Source organism: Chiloscyllium plagiosum, chromosome 7 (assembly GCF_004010195.1).
Source record: "Chiloscyllium plagiosum isolate BGI_BamShark_2017 chromosome 7, ASM401019v2, whole genome shotgun sequence".
Lineage (NCBI taxonomy): Eukaryota > Metazoa > Chordata > Chondrichthyes > Orectolobiformes > Hemiscylliidae > Chiloscyllium > Chiloscyllium plagiosum.
Genome location: NC_057716.1, coordinates 51743295 through 51767035, shown reverse-complemented (window position 1 = coordinate 51767035; position 23741 = coordinate 51743295). Strand labels below are relative to the sequence as shown.

At 39.3% G+C, this 23741-nt stretch overlaps 1 protein-coding gene across 4 annotated transcripts in view; it reads left to right on the top strand.

Moving 5' to 3' along the window:
* The window catches only part of tlk1a (tousled-like kinase 1a), a 140039-nt gene that overhangs the window by 27805 nt on the left and 88493 nt on the right, over positions 1-23741 (top strand). For all 4 annotated transcript variants that reach the window (XM_043693715.1, XM_043693717.1, XM_043693714.1 and 1 more), the window contains exons 3-4: positions 5419-5528; positions 9940-10011. In XM_043693715.1, the coding sequence (XP_043549650.1) occupies positions 5419-5528; positions 9940-10011 (182 nt within the window). The remainder of the gene's footprint in view (positions 1-5418; positions 5529-9939; positions 10012-23741) is intronic.

Genomic DNA, 23741 nt, shown 5'->3' with positions numbered 1-23741 from the left:
AGGCATCTGGATGGGTACATGAATAGGAAGGGTTTGGAGGGATATCGGCCGGGTGCATGGAACTAGATTGGTTTGGGATATCTGGTCGGCATGGATGAGTTGGACCGAAGTGTCTGTTTCCATGCTGTACATCTCTGACTCAGGAGTGCAAGCTGCTAAAGCAGGTCATAGGCCATGGAAGAATCCGAAGATGGAGTCTAGCTAACCTATAAGGAGTTCATCCTCCATAGCATTTATGCTGACATGGTTAACTTGCTCTAAATCCATACTGAAATTACCTATCACAACTGTGACATGTATCTGTAATTTCTTGATTTATGCGATGCCCAATATTTATACTACAGATTGGAACAGCATCTCTTAAAAATGTTTGCTTCTCCTTGCTGTTTATTGATCTCCCAAATCTTTTTCTGCATTTTGATCTTAGATCCTCTGTTACTAATGTAGTGATGTTATCCCTTATTAGGAAGGCTATCCTGTCTCTTTCCTTTTTCTTTTGCATATCCTTCCTAAATGTTGAGTGTCTTTGGATATTCATATGCCAATCTTGGTTACTCTGTAGCCATTTCTCTGTAATGGAAATTGAATCACATCCATTTATCTCAATTTGTGCATTCAAATTATCAACCCTTTGAGAATGCAATGCAGGTTCAGATAGTGTGACTTTTAATTAAAACTTTTTAACATTATTCACTTTTTAATCATTTATTTTATGCTTGTCGCTGCTTTATCTGTCTTCTATGTTTTTGCTTATTACTCTTCTATTCCTTCGACATTTGCTTTATTCAATTCTGAGCTTTTTCTTAGAATCTCCTCTTCCTGCCAAACTTATTTAAATCCTCGCCAGTTGTACCAGCAAGTTTCCCTGCGAAGATATTAGTCCCAGACCATCCCAAGATGGGTCCTGCCAATTTTATATAGGTCCCGATGCCAACCCTCCTGCACTAGTTTTCAGTTCCACGTCTGTTTCTGTGAGCACTGGCATGTGGCACTGGGAATAATCCTAGGATTATTACTTTACAGGTCCTGCTTTTCAATCTTCTTCCTAGCTCCATGAAACCTGCTTTCAGGACCCATCCGTCGTCCTCTGTCTGTTCTTTCTTTCCTAGAAGAATGTAAGATAACTGTCCTGTGTCATCCTTGACCCTAGTACAAGATGAAGTGCTTTTGCCTGACGAATCAACTCTCCTGCTCCTTGGATGCTGTTTGACTTGCTGTGCTTTTCCAACATCACCCTTTTTGACCCTAGCACATGGGAGCCTACGTACCATTTTAAAGTTAAGATTTTGGCGTAAATGTCTGTCAGGCCACCCAACGAAAGTAATGTTCTTCCATGCTGCTGCTTACCTTCCTATCTGGTGCCACTGACTTGGTTCTAGTTGAACTTCTGAGACCATCACCTCATCACCTCATCTCATTCATGAGATGTTATCTCAGAGGACGACTGCATCACATGCCTGTTTCTTTTCGAACTGTCTGCAAGTCTCCCATTCTTTATCTGCTGGTACGTTCCAATGTTGCGGTGTGACTTTGTCCCTGAATGTGCTATCCCATGTCCTCTGCCTTGCAGATGCAGGACAATAGCTCCTGCCATCATTTGAGTCCTGAAACCTGGAGCTCAATTTCAGCAGTATCTTTATCCTTACCCGTGTGTATCCATAACTGCTCATATTCTACAGGCTGTACATTCCACTTGCACTACTGACTTGTACTTTTAACTGCACCAAGCTTTGCAAGTAGAATAACTTACCAATCGGCGCCTTCTGCTGTACTTAAGCAAGAGTCCAATACTGGAGGATGAAGAAAGTAAATTGGAAAAAAAACTCTCTCAACTTCACTTAACTCCCCAAATTCGTTGTTTGAAATTTCCACCCTGTGTTTGCTGCGCAGAGATCCCAATTATTGTACGTTTTTGGAGCTGCATAGTAAGAACTAGACTGAATTGGTTCATTTAATCAGCTACTCACAAGCAAAATTTCTTTATTCTGCCAAAGACTAGATGTCGCCATCTATTTCCCTACAGTCTATATCTTCCATTTCCTTTTCCACAGTAAATACTGATGCAAAATATTAATTTAGTATCTTCCCCATTTTCTGTGGCTCCACACAAAGGCTGCCTTGCTGATCTTTGAGGGGCCTTATTCTCTCCCTAGTTATCCTTTTGTCCTTAATATATTTGTAAAAACCCTTTGGATTCTCCTTAATTCTGTTTGCCTCTATGACTAGAAGAAGCTAACTTTACTTTTTTTCTTCTTCGTCATACTTTATTTTCTTACCTGACTCTAATTCTTAGTCCTGTAAAAACAATTAACTGGTTAAATACAGATCACACTTAGAAACCTATTATAACAACCTCCTTTTTGGTCTGTCTACTTCGGACTATTCCTTAAAAATGGGAAAGCATATTACTTTAAATCAAGGAAGCTGAAAGAAAATGTGATTAATTTAAAAAATAAGTTATTGTCCACATACTGAGTGTCCTTATTTGATCAGTAGGGTAGAAGGCTAGTCACCTCAACTTGTATGTGTGGATTCAGGAGGTCTCAGCACAGTCACAGCTTCTTGTTTGGTTTCTGGGCAAGTGTTGATGGTCTTGTTTGTGGACAATTTTGGAGAAACTTCCAACCTACAAAGGGAGAGCCTCTAAATCTGAATATCTCACTCCTTTTCTGTACAATGCACTGTCCCCTCTCTCGTACTGTCCTGGAACACAGCTTATTGCTCCAATTTTCTGTAGACCGTTTAGATTAGATTCCCTACAGTGTGGAAACAGGAAATAAGTCCACACCGATCCTCCAAAGAGTAACCCACTAGGACCTATTTCCCTCTGACTAATGTACCTAACACGATGGGCAATTTAGCATGACCAATTCACCTGACCTGCACATCTTTGGACTGTGGGAGGAAACCGCAGCACCCAGAGGAAATCCATGCAGACACTGGGAGAATGTGCAAACTTCACACAGACAGTTGCCAGAGGCTGGAATTGAATCTGGGACTCTGGTGCTGTGAGGCAGCAGTGCTAACCACTGAGCCACCGTGCCGCCATGTTCTCTCTGCGTCTGACCCCACTGATAGGAAAATGGGGAGAAAACCTTCAGAAGCATAAACTACAAGTGCTCAATCAGTGGACAAAAGATTGAAAATCTTCGTGTTCACAACACTTTGTCATTAGCACTGAATTAGAAAGGGTCAAAGCAACTCTTCGTCTGTGATCTGGGCTGATGCCAGAAGTGTTTCTGATTTTGTTTTCCTTCCTCCCTCAACCATTATATTTGTGTATTTTGTCTCTTTGCTTGTCTGTATATATGAAAATTTTAAGGTGATATAAATTAATTTATAACTTAACAATGTTTTTCTTTCAAATTCACTGCCCTGAATGTTGAAGATTCTCCATTTTTTACTGTAAGAGATAAACTTGTATTTGGTTTCCCACGGATGGTAAAATGGATCTGAACTCAAAGTTCGCCATGACTCTTTTGAATGTTGGAGCAGGCTCGAGGGACTGTATGGTATACTTGTATTCCTATTATGTGTGTTTTAATCTTATGCTTTAAACTACTTCAAGCACAGATGTATATATCTTGCTGAGGGTTAAAGTAATGGTCATTACAGATCCACATTTTGGAAGCGTTGTCAGATGGAAAGGTATTGAATTTAGTTGCAGGAAATTGAGATTCGTTTCTGCCATGCTCAAGCACTGATGATTGTGATGGTGTGCTGCTGGATAAATTATGAAAGTTTAATTTCATTCTGCTGTGATTTACTGTTTGATGCAATGATGTGTTGATACTTTCTACTGAATTGGTACACTTTCATGCTCCAAATCATTTCCAAACCAAACATACTGAGCATCAGAACTTTAATCTTTCTAATAATAAGATAGCATGGATTAAAACTAACCCATTCTCAGCAAACCTTTTCAATTGATTTTTGATTCCTGTTTGAAGCAACTTTGAATCTGATATAAAATGGACGTAAGATATATATCTGACTAATTTTTATTATCATATTTGTAAGTAAAATATTGAGGCAATGCTGAGCTGCTGACTGGAGGCAAAGTTGGCAGATTTGCTGCATGTGTTTGTATTAACTGTAATTGAAGAGATGTATAAACAAACAGTTGGTCAGCAAATCATCTTGTGAAGTAGAAATTTGGGTCTCAATTTTAGAACCTTTTTAAACTTTTGTTAGTTGATGCACTGTGATGAGTTGGCACTATGACTCATATCGACTTTTAAAAATAACATTAATTTCCATAATAAATTTAATGCAGTAAAATGGGGCAAACTTCCAGAGTGAAAACTATCACCGTGGGAACTGACTAACATCGGGGTTGTTTAAGAGGTTAGATCTGAACAAATTGAAATATTATGTGGTTAGATAAAGATGTTTATGACGATAGGACAGTCAAGTTTATTTAATGCATTTGAAAACTGGAATAACCAGGACCCAGTGCAGATCAATGGCAATGTGAATGATGGGCGACTGGAACTTAGTACGTTAAGATATGACCATTAGAGTTCTGGATGCGTTTCAGATTATCAAGTGGAGAAAATGAAGTCTGGCCAGATGAGCATTGAAATTGTCAAATCTAGAGAGAACATAGTTGCATGCATGAATGTTTGAGCAGCAGATGAACTACTATTTCCATTCGTTAATATGTCAGGAATTAAGGGTTGCAATTTCAAGATTGTCAGAAAAAGAGCTAGGAGTGAAATGAGGAAAAATCTCTATTGAGAGAATTGTTCAGGTTTGGAACACACTCCCTATGAGAACGGTGGAGGTGGATTCCAAGGGAGATTTCAGATAGATAGATGATAAACACACACATATACATATCTATGTGTGTGTTTTTGTGTATATGTATATATGTAAGTGATGAAGTTAGAGGGCTACAGATGGTGCTGCAGAGTGGAGCTAGATTGGTACCTCTTTTGGGAGCCAGTACAGATATGATGGGTCCAATAACATTGAACTGTTCAGTCACCTCCGGATCCATGACAAGCTGAAGTGGAAGAAAATCATCCCCTGTCTTGAGGAGCTACCTTGGAAGATTTTGTAACCAAAAAACATAAGCACCAGGAAGAGCTAAAGTATGCATTATTTTAAAAATTGTGTTTCTCTGAACTACATTTGTGCAGATAGAGAACTATAGTCAAGAGTGAAACATTGCTAACAGTAACAAAATAGTAAGGTAAGCTGAAGGAGAATAAAATTTGGTGTATATAGGAAATAAATTAGTAATTCATCCAAATTATTTACATTTGCACATTTCTTTCCCTGATTGACTTACACTAAAGTAAGATTCGTTCAGCAATACTCTGATACAAATAGAAATCTAACCTTGAGTGCTGACAGAAAATGTTTACTTACTGAGCGAAACTCATCAACCTAATGTGCTTTATTTAATTAAAGGTGCAATGGAAGAGCTTCATAGCCTTGATCCTCGACGGCAGGAATTATTGGAGGCAAGGTTTACAGGAGGTGTAAGTACTGGAAGTGGAAGTGGAAGCACAGGAGCAAAAGTAAGCCTGGTTTCATTCATAGCTTGTTTAGAGGGTGATTTTGTAGTGGTTAAGGGTGTTGTGTTGTTTGCTGCTGAAATTTTCAGTCATGACTTAAGAATGTCTCAACTTGAATATTCTAACACATGGCTGGTTGATCTTGCGCGTTCCATCCTCTGTAAACTTGACCTCACCCAGAACTTTGTTGTCTTAACTTAAGGTCTCATTACTCAACACCCTTGTGCTTGCAAACCTACATTAATTCCTGTTCAAGCAATTTATTTTAAATTCTCGTCCTATTTTTAAACAATTTTGGACCTTGCAGTTTCTTGTCTCTATTCACCTCCAAACCTATGTTCTGTCAAGTTATCTGCACTCTTAATTTTTGTGCAATCTCAGTTATAATTGCTCCACCTTTTAATGGCTGTTCCTGTAGTTGCATTAGCCTCAAACTTTATAATTTCCTTTTATATGCCCCTCTGCTCCTCTATCTCTTTCTCTAATATCTACTTCCATGGCTTGGTATCATGCACTGTCTTATTGTGCTGCTGTAAAGCATTTTGGGATGCTACCTAAGTGTTAATATAATTTAAGGAAATGCCTTTCTAATACCAGAGGTTAATTTTATATGAAAAGCAGTGGATCTTAAACACTGATTTTGAAGAAAACCTTCTAACTCCAACCCCTTGCTGAAGGTTTATATGTATGTGCTTTACTTGGGTGTTTCTAAATCTTCTCTATTTTCATAACTCCAGGTTGTGATGTAATTTTCTTTATTCAGTGCAGCCATTCCAGAGACAAGTTGTAAATGTGCATATGGGTAGAAAGCAGTAAAACAAAAACAGGACAATAAGGAAATACCATAATCCTACCATTTGAGGGGTTTTGGTGATTTTTAATTTTGAACAAATCTTATCAACAATTGGCTTCTTTAAGTACAGCCCAAGATTCATTCACACTCCTTTTGTTTTCTTTCGGTGTCTTTCATGTAGCCAAGTTAACTGGATCGCCAGCTGATCTGGAGCCAGATTCTACAAATTGCTATAGTTATCTGTTCTTCAGTGTGTAGTCTTTAACCTAGTTTGATCTAACAGTTCTCTGTGTTTCAGCCTGCATGGAGTTGATTTACCAAATACGTATCATTTATCATATATATTTTATTGAAGTGTGTAATGATAAATCTTTTTTAACATGTTTCTAAATAACAAGTGATGCCAGTGAGACAAATGTAATGGATGTAAAGCACAGGTATAAATGTGTTTTTCCTGGTTGGTAAGATGTAATGAATGGTATATGTTATGATCCCAGCTAAACTGGACAAGTCTGATCCCAGACTGAAATCTAGCTTTTTATATCATGTTTTGATTTTTGAGGTGGTCTCTCATTGAAACATAAGCATGCAATGTTTCAGATTTACTTTTAACAATAAAACTGAAGTTTATTAAGCTGAAAGAAAGAAAGAAGATAGAACAAAGCAGACTATTTGTTTGTTTTTTGTTTATGACACAGGCTTGACGATTTTGAAAGACATTGGTGAAATATAATACCATTAATTCCCAAAACATTCCTTTACAGATCCCAAAACACCCCAATTTGGCAATCAAAGACACTCCTTATACAACATGTATACCAGAAAATCCCATTCTATAATACCTGGATAGATTTAATTTGACTTCATTCCCAGTTTGGAAAATCCTCTTGCTCCAGGAAGAAGCTGAGTTTAAACATTCTCAACTTCAAATTATCTGTTCAGGGTGTCGGGTGTAAGGTTTGAATAGTTCCTTACTCTAAGGTTGTCTAATGTTCCAAAACTTCCGCAGAACTGCCAAACACTGAGAATAAATCCAAAATGGCACCTCTACTCTGTGTTTCTCCTATGCTTTAAAATAAAAGCAAGGAGTTTAATTTAGATAAATGTGAGGTGCTGCATTTTGGAAAGGCAGTTCAGAGCAGGCCTTATACACTTAATGGTAAGGTCCTGGAGAGTGTTGCTGAACAAAGAGACCTTAAAGTGCAGGTTCATAGTTCTTTGAAAGTGGAGTCAAAGGTAGATAGGATCGTGAAGAAGTCATTTGCTTTCCTTTATTGGTCAGAGCATTGAGTATGGGAGTTGGGAGGTCAGTTGTGGCTGTACAGGACATTGGTTAGGCCACTGTTGGGATATTGCATGCAATTCTAGTCTTCCTATCAGAAAGATGTTGTGAAACTTGAAAGGGTTCAGAAAAGATTTACAAGGATGTTGCCAGGGTTGGAGGATCTGAGCTATAGGAAGAGGTTGAACAGGCTGGGACTGTTTTCCCTGGAGCGTCGGAGGCTGATGGGTGACCTTATAGAGGTTTGCAAAATTGAGGGGCATGGATAGGATAAATAGACAGTCTTTTCCCTGGGGTCAGAGAGTCCAGAACTAGAGGGCATAGGTTTAGGGTGAGAGGGGAAAGATATAAAAGAGACGTAAGGGGCAACGTACGCAGAGGGTGGTACGTGTATGGAATGAGCTGCCAGAGAATGTGGTGGAGGCTGGTACAATTGCAACATTTTAAGAGGCATTTGGGTGGGTATATGAATAGGAAGGGTTTGGAGGGATATGGGCTGGGCGCTGGCAGGTGGGACTAGATTGGGTTGGAATATTTGGTCGGCATGGACGGGTTGGACCGAAGGGTCTGTTTCCATGCAGCACATCTCTATGACTCTAAATACATCGTGTGCTGCAGGGGTCAGTGCTGGGATCTCAATATTTAATGTTTTGGGGGTAGTTTTAAGGAGTTAGGACCATGCACCTTAAAGAGCAGAGGTGGTTAAAAGGGGATTTGGTAGAGGTTTTGAAAATCACGAATGGATTAGATAGAATAGATGGGGAGAAGCTTCCTGCTGGTAAAAGGAATATAAATGGGAGGGTATAGATTTGAAATGATTTGCAAAAGAAGAAAGAATGACATGACTTTTCACTTGGGGAGTAGTTCGACTATGGAATGCACTACCTGAAAATATGGAGGCCGGTTCAACGGAGGCAGTTAAGAGCACATTGCACATTATTATCCAAATAATCATGCAAGGATATGGGGAAAATTGAGGTTGGCACCAGGTAATAACGCTCAATTGCAGAACCAGTACATGCATGATGGACTGAATGGCTGCCTTCTGCATAAAAAGACATCTGTGATTTTATCGTTTCTTTAAATTACTTGAATTAAGAAACAAAGATAGGCAGGAAAGTACGCTTTGAAGAGAGCGTGAAGCTACGAAGGAATGTGGATAGGTTAAGTGAGTGGACAAAGATTTGGCAAATGGACTATAATGTTGGCAAATATGAAATTGCTCCATTTTGTCAGGAAGAATAAGACAAAAGTCTCTCAATGGTGAGATATTATAGAGCTCTGAGATGCAGGTGGACCTGGGTGTGCATATGCATGAATCACCAAAACGTTAGTATGCAATTACAGCAAGCAATTAGGAAAGTTCATAAAATATTATTGTTTGTAACAAGGGGATTTGAATGCCAAAGTACAGAGATTATGCTTCAGTTGTAGAGAGTGTTAGTGAGACTACACATGGACTGCTGTGTACTGTAATAGTTTCCTTGTTTGAAAAAGGATGTAAATGAGTGGGAAACATTTACTTGGAATGGGATGGAAAGGCTGGACAGACTAAACAAGTATCTGCTGGAACTTAGAAGAATTAATTGAAACCTGTAAGATCCTGAGATATTTTGGCAGGGAAGAATGTAACCTCTTGGGGTGATTCCGAAACTAGGAGTCACTTTCAAAATGAAGGGGTGTCTATTTAAGACAGTTGAAGAGAACTTTCTTTGAGAGTTATAAATCTTTGGGACTTCCTCAAAGGGGTGGATGCAGACTGTGATGGTGTTTGTAAGGCAGAGGTTGATTGATTCTTGTGAAGCAAATAGGTGCAAGGTTATCTGCATATACAGTAATGTGGAGCTGTCAGATCAGCTATGATCTTTATGGCGAAATAAACTTGATGAGCTGAGTAGTTTACACCTCCTACTAATCTATCTGTTTGTATGGAAGTATGATGTTGACCTTCTGAAAATGTGTTGCTGGAAAAGTGCAGCAGGTCAGGCAGCATCCAAGGAGCAGGAGAATCGACATTTCGGGCATGAGCCCTTCTTCAGGAAGGGCTCATGTCTGAAACGTCGATTCTCCTGCTCCTTGGATGCTGCCTGACCTGCGCTCTTCCAGCAACACATTTTCAGCTCTAATCTCCAGCATCTACAGTCCTCACTTTCTCCCTGATGTTGACCTTCTGACCACAATTTTAAGGATTGTGCTAAATTAGTTCATGATTAATAAAAAGTTAAATGTTTTAGAATGTTTCAACATGTACATCACAAAATAGAAGACATCTAACTGCATTTTGTTATTTACATTTTAAATGCTGATTTTCACTCATTTTTGGTTGCTTTTCCAAACAGGCTTTAACAAATAATGAATGTTCTAACCACAGTTTTGGAAGTCTTGGATCATTAAGTGACAAAGAGTCAGAGGTATGTATGGAGTTAATTGTTTTCTTTTGTTATCCTGGGAGATCTGAATTTCTTTTCTCTATCTTTCTCTTTTACGGGAATACACCTTGCCATGCCCAAACTATCTTATCGTTAAAGGCCACCAGCTGTTTGGTTGCAGTTTTGCCTGCTAGTCTTTGGTTGCAGTTTATCTAGGTTGGACTCGTTCCTACTTGAGTGAATTGGCTTCACCGCTAATTATTCTTACTCTGGATTGCTGCCTAACGTTTTCCATAGCCAGCCTAAACCTATGATCGCTTGTTCACTGTATTCCTTCCAGACACTTAGTCCAAATGGCACACCTCCATTTCCAAGAATCAAGTTTATCAGTGTCTTTATTGTTGGACCAGAAACATACTTTTTGCAAGAATTCCTAAACCTATGATCGCTTGTTCACTGTATTCCTTCCAGACACTTAGTCCACGTGGCACACCTCCATTTCCAAGAATCAAGTTTATCAGTGTCTTTATTGTTGGACCAGAAACATACTTTTTGCAAGAATTGTCCTGAACACACTGGAGGAGCTCTTGCACCACACATCCCTTTTGTTGTACAGTTTTATTATCACTATATTAGGACAATTATAATGACTGAATCATTTCAAGGTGGAGTGTGTGCGGTGACATGGTCCCCAGGCTTGTAATTCAGAGCCACAGGTGATCCATGGCATTTGATGGAATTTGAGTTCAATAAAACTCTCTGTAATTAACAATCTGGTAGAATAATGTATCTTGGGGAAGAAAACCTGTAATCCGCTGGCCTCCATGTGACTCCAGATTCTGAGCAACATGATTAACTCTTCTCTGAAATAGCTGAGCAAGCCATTCTGTTTTGCAACAGCTAGAAAATCTCAGTAAAGGAATGAAAGTGGATGTGTCATCTGACTTTAAGGCAACAGAACTGATGGAAAATTTAACCCACCAAAATCCTCCGTAGTAAAATTTGGGTATTAGTGCTAAAGTTGGAAAAGCTGTCTCTCGGATCAGTGAAGCAATAAGATTACACATAGTCATACTCTCAGAAACATACAGACAACACCAACCAGGGCAGATCCACCAGAGGTGGTGGCGCAATGGTATACAATTGAAAGACAGTAGACCTGGGAGTCCTCCATGTTACCTCCAAATCCCTATGAAGTCTCATGGCATCAGGCCAAATATGGGCAGGGAAACCACCACCTTTTAATTATCACCTTCTCACCCTCTTGTGCTGTCCCTCAAAAATAAAAGCTGCTGAATCCATACACTTCAATGTCAAACAGGACCTGAAGGGCATATTCAGGGTGGCAAATGGCTCAGACTTAATGTGGGGCTTCAGTGTACATGACAAGAGTAGCTCAGCACCACCTCAACCTATTGAGCTGATAAAGTCCTAAATGACATAATTATTAGATGGGGATTGTTGTGAGGGATTCAAAAAGGCAAAAACATACTAACCCTCACCAATCTGCCTGCCATAGATGCATCTGTTTATGCCACTAATGGTAAGAGTGACCGCCACACCGTCTTTGTGGAGACAAAAATCCTACTTTCATATTGAGAATATCTTTTATCATGTGTGGTACTATCACTGTGCTAAAAGGATTAGACTTTGAACATATCTAGCAACTCAAGACCGAGTAATCATGAGATGCAGTGGCTATCAGCAGCAGAGTTGAATTCCAAGCAATTTGCAATCTTGTGACCACCCCTGCCAAACTCTGCAGTCATGAAATGTGGTGGACAATTTGAACAACTCACTGAAAAAGGTGGCTTAACAAATATACACATCCTCCGTAATGGGAGGTTGCAGCACGTAAGTTTAAAATCTAAGGCTGAAGCAGCTGCAACAATCTTCAGATAAATGCCAAGTTGTTGATCCATCTCTGCTTCCAGCACCACCACAAATGCCGGTCTTCAGCCAAATTCAATTCACCACGCGAGGTATCAAGAAACAGCTGAAGGCATTAGATATCGGGAGGGTCATTAGACCCAAGAGCATTCTGGCAACAATATTAAGACGAGTGCTCTAGAACTTGCCACGCTTTTAGCCAAGTTGTTCCAGTACAGCTACAACACTAATGTCAACCTGACAATATAGATAATTGCCCAAGTATGTCCTGTGCACAAAGAGAAGGACTAATCAACCCAATCAATAACTGCAGTCTTCTCTCACTCGTGAGTAAAATGAATGGAAGATGTCATCAACATGACTATTAAGCAGAACTTGTTTAGTAATAAACTACTCTCTGATGCTCAATATATGGGTTCCACCAGGGCCACTCACATCCTGACCTCATTACAGCCTTGGTTCAGGCATGGACAAAAGAGTTGAATTCCAAAGGTGAGGTGAGAGTGACTACCCTTGGCGTAGAGGCTACCATTGATAGAGTATGGCATCAAAGAGCCCCAACAAAACGAGTCAGTGGGGATCTGATGGGGTAAACGGTGCTTTCCACAGTTGTAAATTTCACAAAGAAAGATGGTCTGGTTAATGAAGGTCTATCATCTCGGTTCAGGATAGTCCTAGTCTCAACCATCTCTCGCTGCTTCATCAGGGAACTTCCATGATGGAGGGATGTGATTGTACAATGTTAACTATTGATGACACTTACAATAATGAAGCAGCCCATGTCCAAACGCAGCAATACTTGGACAAACATCCAGATTCGGACTGACAGCTCTGCGCCTCAAATGCTGGACAACGACCATATCCAATGAAAAAGATACTTAATGGCATAACCATCACTGAAATACCCCATTATCAATATTCTGGTGTTACCATTGACCAGAAACTGAGTTGGACTACCCATATAAATACTGTAGCTACAAGAACAGGTCAGAAGCTATGAATCCTGTGGTGAGTAGTTCGCCTTCTGATTTTTCTCCGAAACCTAACCACCACCTAAAAGGCACAGGTAAGCAGTGTGATGGAAAATTCCCAACTTGGCCGGATGAGTGTTGCTCCAAAAATGTTCAAGATGGTTGATACCATCCAGCGTAAAGCAGCTTGTTGAATTTGCACCATATCTAAACACATTCATTCCCTTCATCACTTTATTTGCAGTAGTGTGTGTCATCTAAGATACGCTTTGAAGATTTACCAATGCAACTTAGACACCACCTTCCAAACCTACAACCAGTTCCATCTCTAAGAACAAAAGCAGCAGGTCCATGGGAATACCATCACCTTCAAGTTCCCCTCTAAGCCAGTCAGCACCTTGACTTAGAAATTTGTCACTGTTCCTTTAGTGTCATTAAGTCAAAATCCTTTGTATTCCCTCCCCAAACAGCATTATGAATCCAATTCTGTTAAAGAAGGCAGCTCACTACTGCCAACAGTTCAAGGGCAACCGATGATGGCCCAGCCAGTGATGCTCTAATCCCATGTAAACAAATTATCGCATCCCTCTGTAATTTCAATGTAAAGGTGTTATGCTACATTTTCACCATTGTTTGATGATTGAAAGACAACACAAGACAATGTTATTGCTTCAGTTTTTATTTCATTCTTTAGCTCTAGCCAAATAAATTGTTCTTGATTCCTGTGGGAGTCCTCTCTCTTTCACCTTTGTAGTGTTATCCTTAACCAATACTGCTACAACCCCCTTTTTCCTGTCTTGAATTGAACTTTTATCCATGACTACTTCAGACCAGTTTGACTATTTTTAGCCACGTTTTTATTATAACCATGACATTAGGTTTCCACAACTTTCTGTGAATGCAGCTTACCAATCCAGTTTACCATGCTTTGTGCTTGACACTAACCCTAATTTAGACTTTACTTTCCTATTTACGTAAATCCATCTAATAACTTAAGAAATGCTCTCTGTATTGTTTCTCTAATGTTTACTCCTTGTTCCCATACTCGTGACGACAAGTTAGTTCAAACACTTTCCAACAGTACTAGCAATTGGTTCCTACCAGTGTAGCTGCAGCCCATCTGAGCTGCATAAGTCCCAGCTCTCTGAGTTGGTACCAATGTCCCAGGAATCTAAAACCCTCCCAACTGCATAATTTTTCGAGGCATACGTTCATCTGCTTTATTGTTAATTTCCATCTTTACGTACTTGTGGTACTGGTAGTAATCCAGATGTTACAATTTTTGACATTCTGCTCACTAATTTCCTACTTGGCTCCCTAAATTCTAATGCAAGCCTACGTATCTCTTTCTACTTGAGGCATTAATGCTGACTGTTTGAACCTGAGAGTGCTCTGGCACCAAGGAGACTACATACCATCCCGGATTTCACATTTGCAGCCATGGAAACGCAGGTGGGAAGGCATGTAGTCAGGTTGATAGAGTCCCAGAGAATTTATATAGGTTAAGTGAGTGGACAAAATATTGGTAGGTACATTGCAATGTGGGAAAATGCGAGGTCATGCAATTTGGCTGTAGAGCTGAATATTATTTAAATAGTTATAGACTGCAGAAAAATACAGTATAAAGGCATTTCGGAGTTCTCGAACATGAGTCACAAAAACGGGCATTCCAGTTCAGTGGTAATAGAGAAGTGTTACCCTTTATTTCAAAGGGAATAAAGTACTAAATTGGGAGTAGTTGCAAATTACTGAAGACGTTGAAAATAGGGAGGTCTTGCTAACATTATACAACTCACTAGTCAGACCAGACCTAGAATACTGTGAGCAGTTTTTTTTTTCTTCCTTATCCAAGGCAAGATATAATGGCATTGGAATCAATCCAGAGAAGATTTACTTGATTGATCCTAGATATGGAATGAATTTCTTAGAAGTTGAGTAGTATGGCCTTGTATAGAACATAGAACAATACAGCACAGAACAGGCCCTTTGGCCCACAATGTTGGGCCGAACATTTGTCCTAGCTTAAGCACCCATCCATGTACCTATCCAATTGCCGCTTAAAGGTCGCCAATGATTCTGACTCTGCCACTCCCACAGGCAGCGCATTTCGTGCCCCCACCACTCTCTGGGTAAAGAACCTACCCCTGACATCCCCCCTATACCTTCCACCCTTCACCTTAAATTTATGACCCCTTGTAACACTCTGTTGTACCCGGGGAAAAAGTTTCTGACTGTCTACTCTATCTATTCCTCTGATCATCTTATAAACCTCTATCAAGTCACCCCTCATCCTTCGCCGTTCCAATGAGAAAAGGCCTAGCACTCTCAACCTATCCTCGTACGACCTATTCTCCATTCCAGGCAACATCCTGGTAAATCTTCTCTGCACCCTCTCCAAAGCTTCCACATCTTTCTCAGTGGAGTTTAGAAGAATGGAAGAACTCGTGAATGAAATTCTTAATGAAGTAGATGCAAAGAAGTTGTTCCTCCTTCTGGGAGAGTTTAAGACTAGAAGGCTGATAAAAACTTTTTTTTTAATCCATAAGGACATAAAGGTTTATGGGGATAAGACAAAGTGGAGTTGTTTATCAGATCAGAATTGATCTTGCTGCATGCTGGAGTATGTCCTATGGCCTGAATAGTCTGCTTTTGCTTTTACTACTTATGGTCTTGTTCATTTGATCTAGCTGTCAAATCTCCAAGGCTACTGCTACTTGAGTGATCTTTGGGTACCTAGGTACAGTTGAATTAGCCATGGTATCATGAACTTGGCTGTGCTTCTGATATGAAATCTTGTTTTCATCAGCATTCCAAATTAAACGTGTTTGAAGCATGGGATGCATTCACAGGATCCCTGCACTTACTTTCTTGCTCTGGAACTATTGTAGCTCCCAACTATTTGAGCATCACTATATGTTGGATTTGGTTTTGCGATTTGGTTTTGCATTTTGTCACAATTTATGCCTTCATGCTTTTCTCTTTTTTTTGTGGATATCTCTCTTGTTCTTCATTGTCCTTTTTCATTGTTTATTTTTGCTTTATGATGTTTGTTTTCTGTCTTACCTATTAGAAAATTCATATGATTAGAAAATTCTGTTGCCACATACTCAGGGTTGAATTAGATGTTCTTAGTAACTAAGGAACTGGACCACAAAGGCTTTTGCACACTCCAAGCCTCCCCTTATTTTGCATCATGTTTTTAAAACCACAGATGGAAGAATTTCTGTTTTCTGAACTCTTTTTAAAATATATCTTCTATGCCTCCTAATGCATGGTTCACCTATTCTCAAAATGAAACAGGAGGCAGAAAAGCCGCCTGTAAAACAATAGGAAGAAAAAAATCAGAAAACATGCTTAACTGGGAATTCTTATGTTCAGCAGGCTGATAAAATCTTGAACATGGAATTTGTATGGTTACGGATAGTGTTTCCCCGCTGGTCAAAATCTTGATTTAGCACAAGTGCAAATTGGCATAGAAATCCTGAAATTTTGGTGCAGTACTCAGCTCCACCCTAGCCAATGCTTTGAATATGTCGCATCCATTACCCTCTTCAGTGAAATTGCAACAAATGAAATCAATTTATATAGTGAGAGACCTCCCCTCACCAAGCCCTCACTTTCTGCAGTTGTCAGAGAAACCTCTGGTTAAGCCTAATTCAATGCGATATAACTAGGTTTTAAGTGAGAAATTATGAATTAACTCTGGCAGGATAACAAATTTGGCTGTGAAAATATTATTTTATATTGTGCAATTTATGAAATATATTGTAATACTAGATTTCTAAAGCTTTTTAAATATGACGTAGTATTTGGACTTGCACAGAAAGTGTTAGAATAATTCACAGACATCTTCAATAATTGTCAATCCTGTGTTAAACATAAAGCCACAACACACAACTATATTTAAATTGGCACAAGGTGCAACAGGCATCAGTCAGCAGTTAAAAGTGGATAAATCCCCAGGACCTGATCAGGTGTACCCCAGAACTCTGTGGGAAGCTAGAGAAGTGATTGCTAGGCCTCTTGCTGAGATATTTGTATCATCGATAGTCACTTGTGAGTTGGCAGAAGACTGGAGGTTGGCAAATGTGGTGCCACTGTTTAAGAAGGGCAGTAAAGACAAGCCAGGGAACTATAGACCGGTGAGCCTGACCTTAGTGATGGGCAAGTTGTTGGAGGGAAACCTGAGGGACAGGATGTACATGTATTTGGAAAGGCAAGGACTGATTCGGGATAGTCAACATGGCTTTGTACATGGGAAATCATGTCTCACAAACTTGATTGAGTTTTTTGAAGAAGCAACAAAGAAGATTGATGAGGGCAGAGCAGTAGATGTGATCTATATGGACTTCAGTAAGGCATTCGACAAGGTTCCCCATGGGAGACTGATTACCAAGGTTAGATCTCATGGAATACAGTCAGAACTAGCCATTTGGATACAGAACTGACTCCAAGTTAGAAGACAGAGGGTGGTGGTGGAGGGTTGTTTTTCAGACTGGAGGCCTGTGACCAGTGGAGTGCCACAAGGATCGGTGCTGGGCCCTCTACTTTTTTTTGTCATTTACATAAATGATTTGGATGCGACCATAAGAGGTACAGTTAGTAAGTTTGCAGATAACACCAAAATTGGAGGTGTAGTGGACAGCGAAGAGGGTTACCTCAGATTACAACAGGATCTGGACCAGATGGGCCAATGGGCTGAGAAGTGGCAGATGGAGTTTAATTCAGATAAATGCGAGGTGCTGCATTTTGGGAAAGCAAATCTTAGCAGGACTTATACACTTAATAGTAAGGTCCTCTGGAGTGTTGCTGAACAAAGAGACCTTGAAGTGCAGGTTCCATAGTTCCTTGAAAGTGGAGTCGCAGGTAGATAGGATAGTGAAGAAGGCATTTGGTATGCTTTCCTTTTATTGGTCAGAGTATTGAGTACAGAAGTTGGGAGGTCACGTTGCGGCTGTACAGGACATTGGTAGGCCACTGTTGGGATATTGCATGCAATTCTAGTCTTCCTATCAGAAAGATGTTGTGAAACTTGAAAGGGTTCAGAAAAGATTTACAAGGATGTTGTCTGGGTTGGAGGATTTGAGCTACAGGGAGAGTCTGAACAGGCTGGGGCTGTTTTCCCTGGAGCGTTGGAGGCTGAGGGGTGACCTTATAGAGGTTTACAAAATTGAGGGGCATGGATAGGATAAATAGACAAAGTCTTTTCCCTGGGGTCAGGGAGTCCAGAACTAGAGGGCATAGGTTTAAGGTGAGAGGGGAAAGATATAAAAGAGACCTAAGGTGCAACTTTTTCACGCAGTGGGTGGTAGGGGTATGAAATGTGCTGCCAGAGGAAGTGTGGAGGCTGGTACAATTGCAACATTTAAGAGGCATTTGGATGGGTATATGAATGGGAGGGGTTTGGAGATATAGGCCGGATGCTGGCAGGTGGGACTAGATTGGGTTGGGATATCTGGTTGGCATGGACGGGTTGGACCGAAAGGTCTGTTTCCATGCTGTAAATCTCTATGACTCAGTGACGCTAATACACAAGCAAACCATCACATTAACAACCATACCCTCCTCAGACTGGGGAGCTAATGTGTTTTCATCATAAATGCACAAAGATGGAACATTTTATCCAGTCAGATACAACCCTAGTAAGTGCATCTTGGCTCTCAATCTCAGATTTAAATTTAAAAGTTGATGAGGTGTTTATTTTGGTGGGATTCTCAACCCTTTTTTCCCAAATGCAATAGCTCCAAAACTTGTATAACCTTAAATTGAAGATTCCACAACTTTTTTTTTTAGTTATGCATTTCCATAGTGATTTGAAGTTTACTGGATTTCAGTTCCTTTGACAGGTTTAAATACTTCTCTCCTCCTTCACCTCCTTCCACTGCTCTAACAGTTAACTTCTCCCTCATCCTTAATCCTCTCCATGAAGTTTCCTCCTCATCACCCCAACCCATCCTTACACTCCATTTTTTCCTCTTTCTCTCTTGACAGACAAAACTCCCAGATCTATATAAATTCTCATCTAGTGACTCTATTGCCATTGGCTGCTTACCTGACTGCTTGTGATACCCCTTTAATGACAGTAGCTTCTCCCACTCACTGGTGAACCTGTCACTACCAAGAGCAGGAGAGCTTGTAATTTGAGAAGTTCCTTCCTCTCAATTTCTTTCCTGTTTAACTTATGTCTGGTGTATTTTTTCTGGTCTCCCCTGTGAGTGAATTTTCTTGCGCGATTTGAGTATTTTGGGATGATTTCACTAGTTGTCCATGTGTATTTTGTGCTCTGTGATGCCAATCTGTTTGGCATCATTCTGTGACCTTTGTTTTGTCGCTGCCCAGTATCCTGATCTCCATCTTTGATTTTTTAACTTATCAATTTTTCTGAAGGTGCTGATTCTTTCTCACTCAAGTATTATTCATGTATGCACACAAACTGTCATTACTGACAGTCAATCACAGGCACATCATGGCTGACTTTAAATCATTCATCACTTATCATCTGACTTGCAACAGAATTTGCTAGACAGACATCAGAATTCTGGTTGTATTGAAGCTGATACAACTGAAATGTTTCTGATGCCACTATCTGGGATCAACTATTATACAGGATAAATTTCAGAGCTTCCTTGTCTATACTCCATAGCTACCCAATAAATTTGAACAAAAACTGAACCAAAATTTATTAAATCATTTTGACTAATATTCCATTATTAGTTTCATGTTCTTGCTGTTATTTTTTTAGAAAGTATGTTTGTATTGATTAGCATAATATGCTCTTTGTAAGCTCTGCTTATCATTTCAAGATTCTATCGAGACTCAGTTTCTCAAATTATGGATTGAAATTGATTAGCTTTAATCATTGCTCCACAACTGTGGACTAGTATTGTTTATTAAACTGCTTCAGTGTTTTTCACCTAGTTTCATTTATGAGTACCCATATGTAAATTCTTGTCTAGCCACTTGGTGTCTCTATAACTCCTTGCAGTTGCCTTCTAAGATGGCCTCTTTCTGAAAGGAACTGTATCTCCTATTTGTTTTCAGTATTCTCATTTGTAAATTTGTTATCACCATGTCTTTACCAAATGTGCTTCATTAGATGTAAACTGTGCCAGTCAAACCTTTGACTGAACTCCTGTGCTCACAATTCAGTTGCTACAAATACGTGAACAATTCAGTGCCATTCATTATCAAAAATTGCTTATTTGGCATGTGAGTTATTGCATACTATATTTTATGGCCATTGTCGTTTTGATTATCACCATTTACATTTTGTAAATCTGAATGCAACTGTCATGTTTCAGGTATTTGGTTTAAAGGGCCTTTTGGCCTAATATGCTGCTATCAAGTTAAATTTAATTCTACAGAATTTGTAGTGGTGAGAATTGTGGATTAGGGTTGAAACAGGATCTTTGACTTGTATGCTGGCAATGAAAGCAAATTTAGACATTGAAGTATTTGAGCATATCTGTTCTGGTTGAGTCAAACAGTACTGATTATTAGTTAGGCTAGTGTCATACTGTATTTTGTTTGATTACTGAAATGCGAAAAATCATAAGTTACTTTGCAAAAATATTTTCTGGAATTGCAATTTTTGTTCAATTGTATCTGTATCCTACAGAACAATCAAACTACATTTGCGTTCACCCTGCTCAAAGGAGATTGTAAATAATTTCTACTTATAGAAAAATTGAAGGTGCAAACATAAATGAACATGCAGAGCTAGCAAGTAAATGGGAGCATGTTGTTATAACTCTGTACAATTATACCTCTGGAGATATCAGTGACATTTATTATATTGTAAGGGGCCATAAGATTCATTTGTCTTCATTGAATGAGTGTTTTTGCAGCTGATCTGAATTTGTAGCTCTGGTTTTTAAGGCACTCTTAAACATTTTTATTTACTGAAAATGGCACACTAAATATTTGCATTATGTGTCTAGCCCCATGCAGATAGTGTGGTTTCTTAACATTGAGTTTGTGAATGGGTTCAGATCATTTTTACCCTGGCTTTCCAGGCTGAAGAGTTTCAAGATTTTAAGAAAGTACTTGCAGAAGATCCATGTTCTTTGGAAGTCCACTTCAGAAAATGGAAGTACTACCAAGATTGTTATTTCAGCTTTCCACATGAACAACTCTAAGGCCAAGAAAGAACAGCATGTCCAGTTGTGTGGCTAACCGCTTGCTCGTGACCTAGTACCAAAGATCTCAACAATCTTGACTTATCTACTGACAACACCTCCAGAACCCTAAACCTAAGGACAAGATAAAAGGGAACCCTGTCAAAACTGTTGGGGAGTAAAGCCAATGCGCTACAACCATTTACACTGTCACCTGAAACTTTTGATTTGTTCATTAACTTTGACAGTGATCTATAACTGTTAGTCAACCATGCAACTAAAAAAAAAAGATGCTGAGTCCATTTATTATTTATTTCTAACAAGTAAAATTACTTGTGGTTTAGTGCCAGCAGTTATAATCCTTTTCCACCTAGTTTTATTTAGTACATTTCCAAATGGGTTGAGAAGGGTCCATGCAAGCTAATGAAATTTGACTGTGCAACAGTGTGGCAGTATTCTGGATGAGTGAGAGCACATAATCAATTTAGTTTGCTGGTAAGGTGTCTGGCAGCTTGACCATCCTGAAGATATTTATATGAAGGACATGAATGAAGGCCACTTGACCTGGCAAACTATATCCAGAGTTGATGTTTTGAGTATTTTCACCTGCATTTCTCTCCCAAGTAAAATGTTGATCCGTTTCTTCAAAGTACCAAAGCTCCATTCTGTAAGCACAGGTCAAAAGTGAAGTATTGTTAATGTCTATGTAAGCTGTTGTCTCTCTTTTCAGTTGATATTCATCTAGCTCCTTTTCACTATGTAATTGACTTGTTAGCTTAAGGAATTTTTGCTCAGTATCAAGCTTAATGGTTGAGCTCTGATTTGTTTATCCAGACAAATGCGAGGTGGTGCAATTTGGAGGATCAAATTTTGTGTGACTTCTTGTACATGGCAGAACCCTTAGAAACATTAACATACAGACGGATTTGGCATATGACGTGTGCCTTTATCAATCAGGTCATGGTGTACAAAAGTTGGCAAACCACATTGTAGCTATGTAAAACCCTTCTTAGGTCGCATTTGGAGGATTGTGTGCACTTTTAGTCGCTAACTACCAGAAGAACGTGAAAGCTTTGGAGAGAGTGCGGAGAAGGTTAACCAGATGTTGCGTGGTCTTAACTTATGAGGTGTTATTAGAGTTAAAGTTGAAAAATATGCCAAATTTGGAATATCCAAAGTGCATCTTTGCTGGATTTATATTGTGGCTTCCTGCTGATGGCAACTGAGCTATTAGCAGAAAGCACCTAGATACTCCCACTCTGTGCGTGAAAAACGACCCTCACACATCTCCCTTAAACTTACTCACTGTCATTTTATCCTGTGCTCCCTTGTAATTGAAACTTCAAGCCTGGGAAAAAGCTTCTGACTATCAACCCTATCTATGCCTCTCATAATTTAATAGAGCTCTGTCAGGTCTCCTCTCAGCTGCCGACTTTCCAGTGAAAACCATCCCAATCTTCTTAACGTTTCCTCATAGCCAATGCCCTTGAGACCACGCAACATCCTGGTTAACCTTTTTGAAAGATGTGATTGAAATGTTAGGAAGTCATGTTAAATTTGTGCAAAAACTTTGTTAGATTTGTATTTACACAACAGGAATGTGTAATACATTTCTTGTTAGTGATTTATAGAGGCACTGAAGAAGGTCTAAAAGAAAGTTTTCTGGTATAATACCAGAACTGAGAAGTTACAATTGTTGGAAAGATCAATTCAGAATCGGGATCTTTCCTCTAGAAAAGAGAAATGTGAGGTGACCTGCTATAAGCCTTTAAAATGAACTCCAAACAAACCAGATATAAGACCCGCTTCAATAAATCTGAAAGGAAGCACAGGAAAATCTCATTTATCCAGAAAATGGTTATAATGTTAAACTCTATATGACAATTGTCAGATGAAGCAAGTTATATTAGATGTGCTTAAGGGAAAGCACATGAAAGAGTAGTGAATAGAAGGACATGCTGATTAGGCTGAACAAAATATTATTAGGAGGGACTGGTATGAAGCATTAACACTGACATGGATCAGTTGGACACATGGTTTATTTGTGCTGTTCATTTTACATAAATCTGTATAATTCTATATATTTAACCATGGCTTCACGCTAATCAAATTTGCTTTATCTAATATATAACTTTTATTTTATAGCTAATATGTTACTTGTTTTCTAATGCATGATCAATCTTCTGTACCTGCTGAATCAGCATTTCACTGTCCATAAAATTGTCACTTCGCAGCTTGGTTTACCAGCGTCTGAACAATGCTACCAATTGGGCCCCAGGTGTTTGCCTGTTCTCAGCATCTAGTGCTCTGGGCTCTCAAAGAAAAAGATTAAGTTAGGTTAATCAGAAAGTAACTTGTGTAATTTGAAAAAAGCAGACAGAAGAAAGGGGAAAATTGGGTAGGAACAATCCATTAGAATACAGGAGAGAGAGCCAGATTAGGAGAAAGTGAGGCTGGGATAAAGCTTGATATAGATACAGATGAAGAAATTGAAAGCAAAATGGAACAGCACATCATGTGACTGGTAAAAGCTTAAGTTCGAACGGTGCTACTGGAAATTTGAAGTTAATTTAATCTCAGTTGTGAACAGGTACTTCCTTCAGAAGGTCCCTGCTAACTATTATTAATCATGTTGATTGTATATCCACAGCAAAGGCATTGTATTCTGCCCTTCTCACCAGACTCTTCACAATTGTTCCTTGGGAACCTCTCCAGATTTAAAATCTGAAAAAGTGATGACCTTAGATTAAAAAGTGAGCGATTAATCAAGTACACCAGGGTTACATTTCATGGT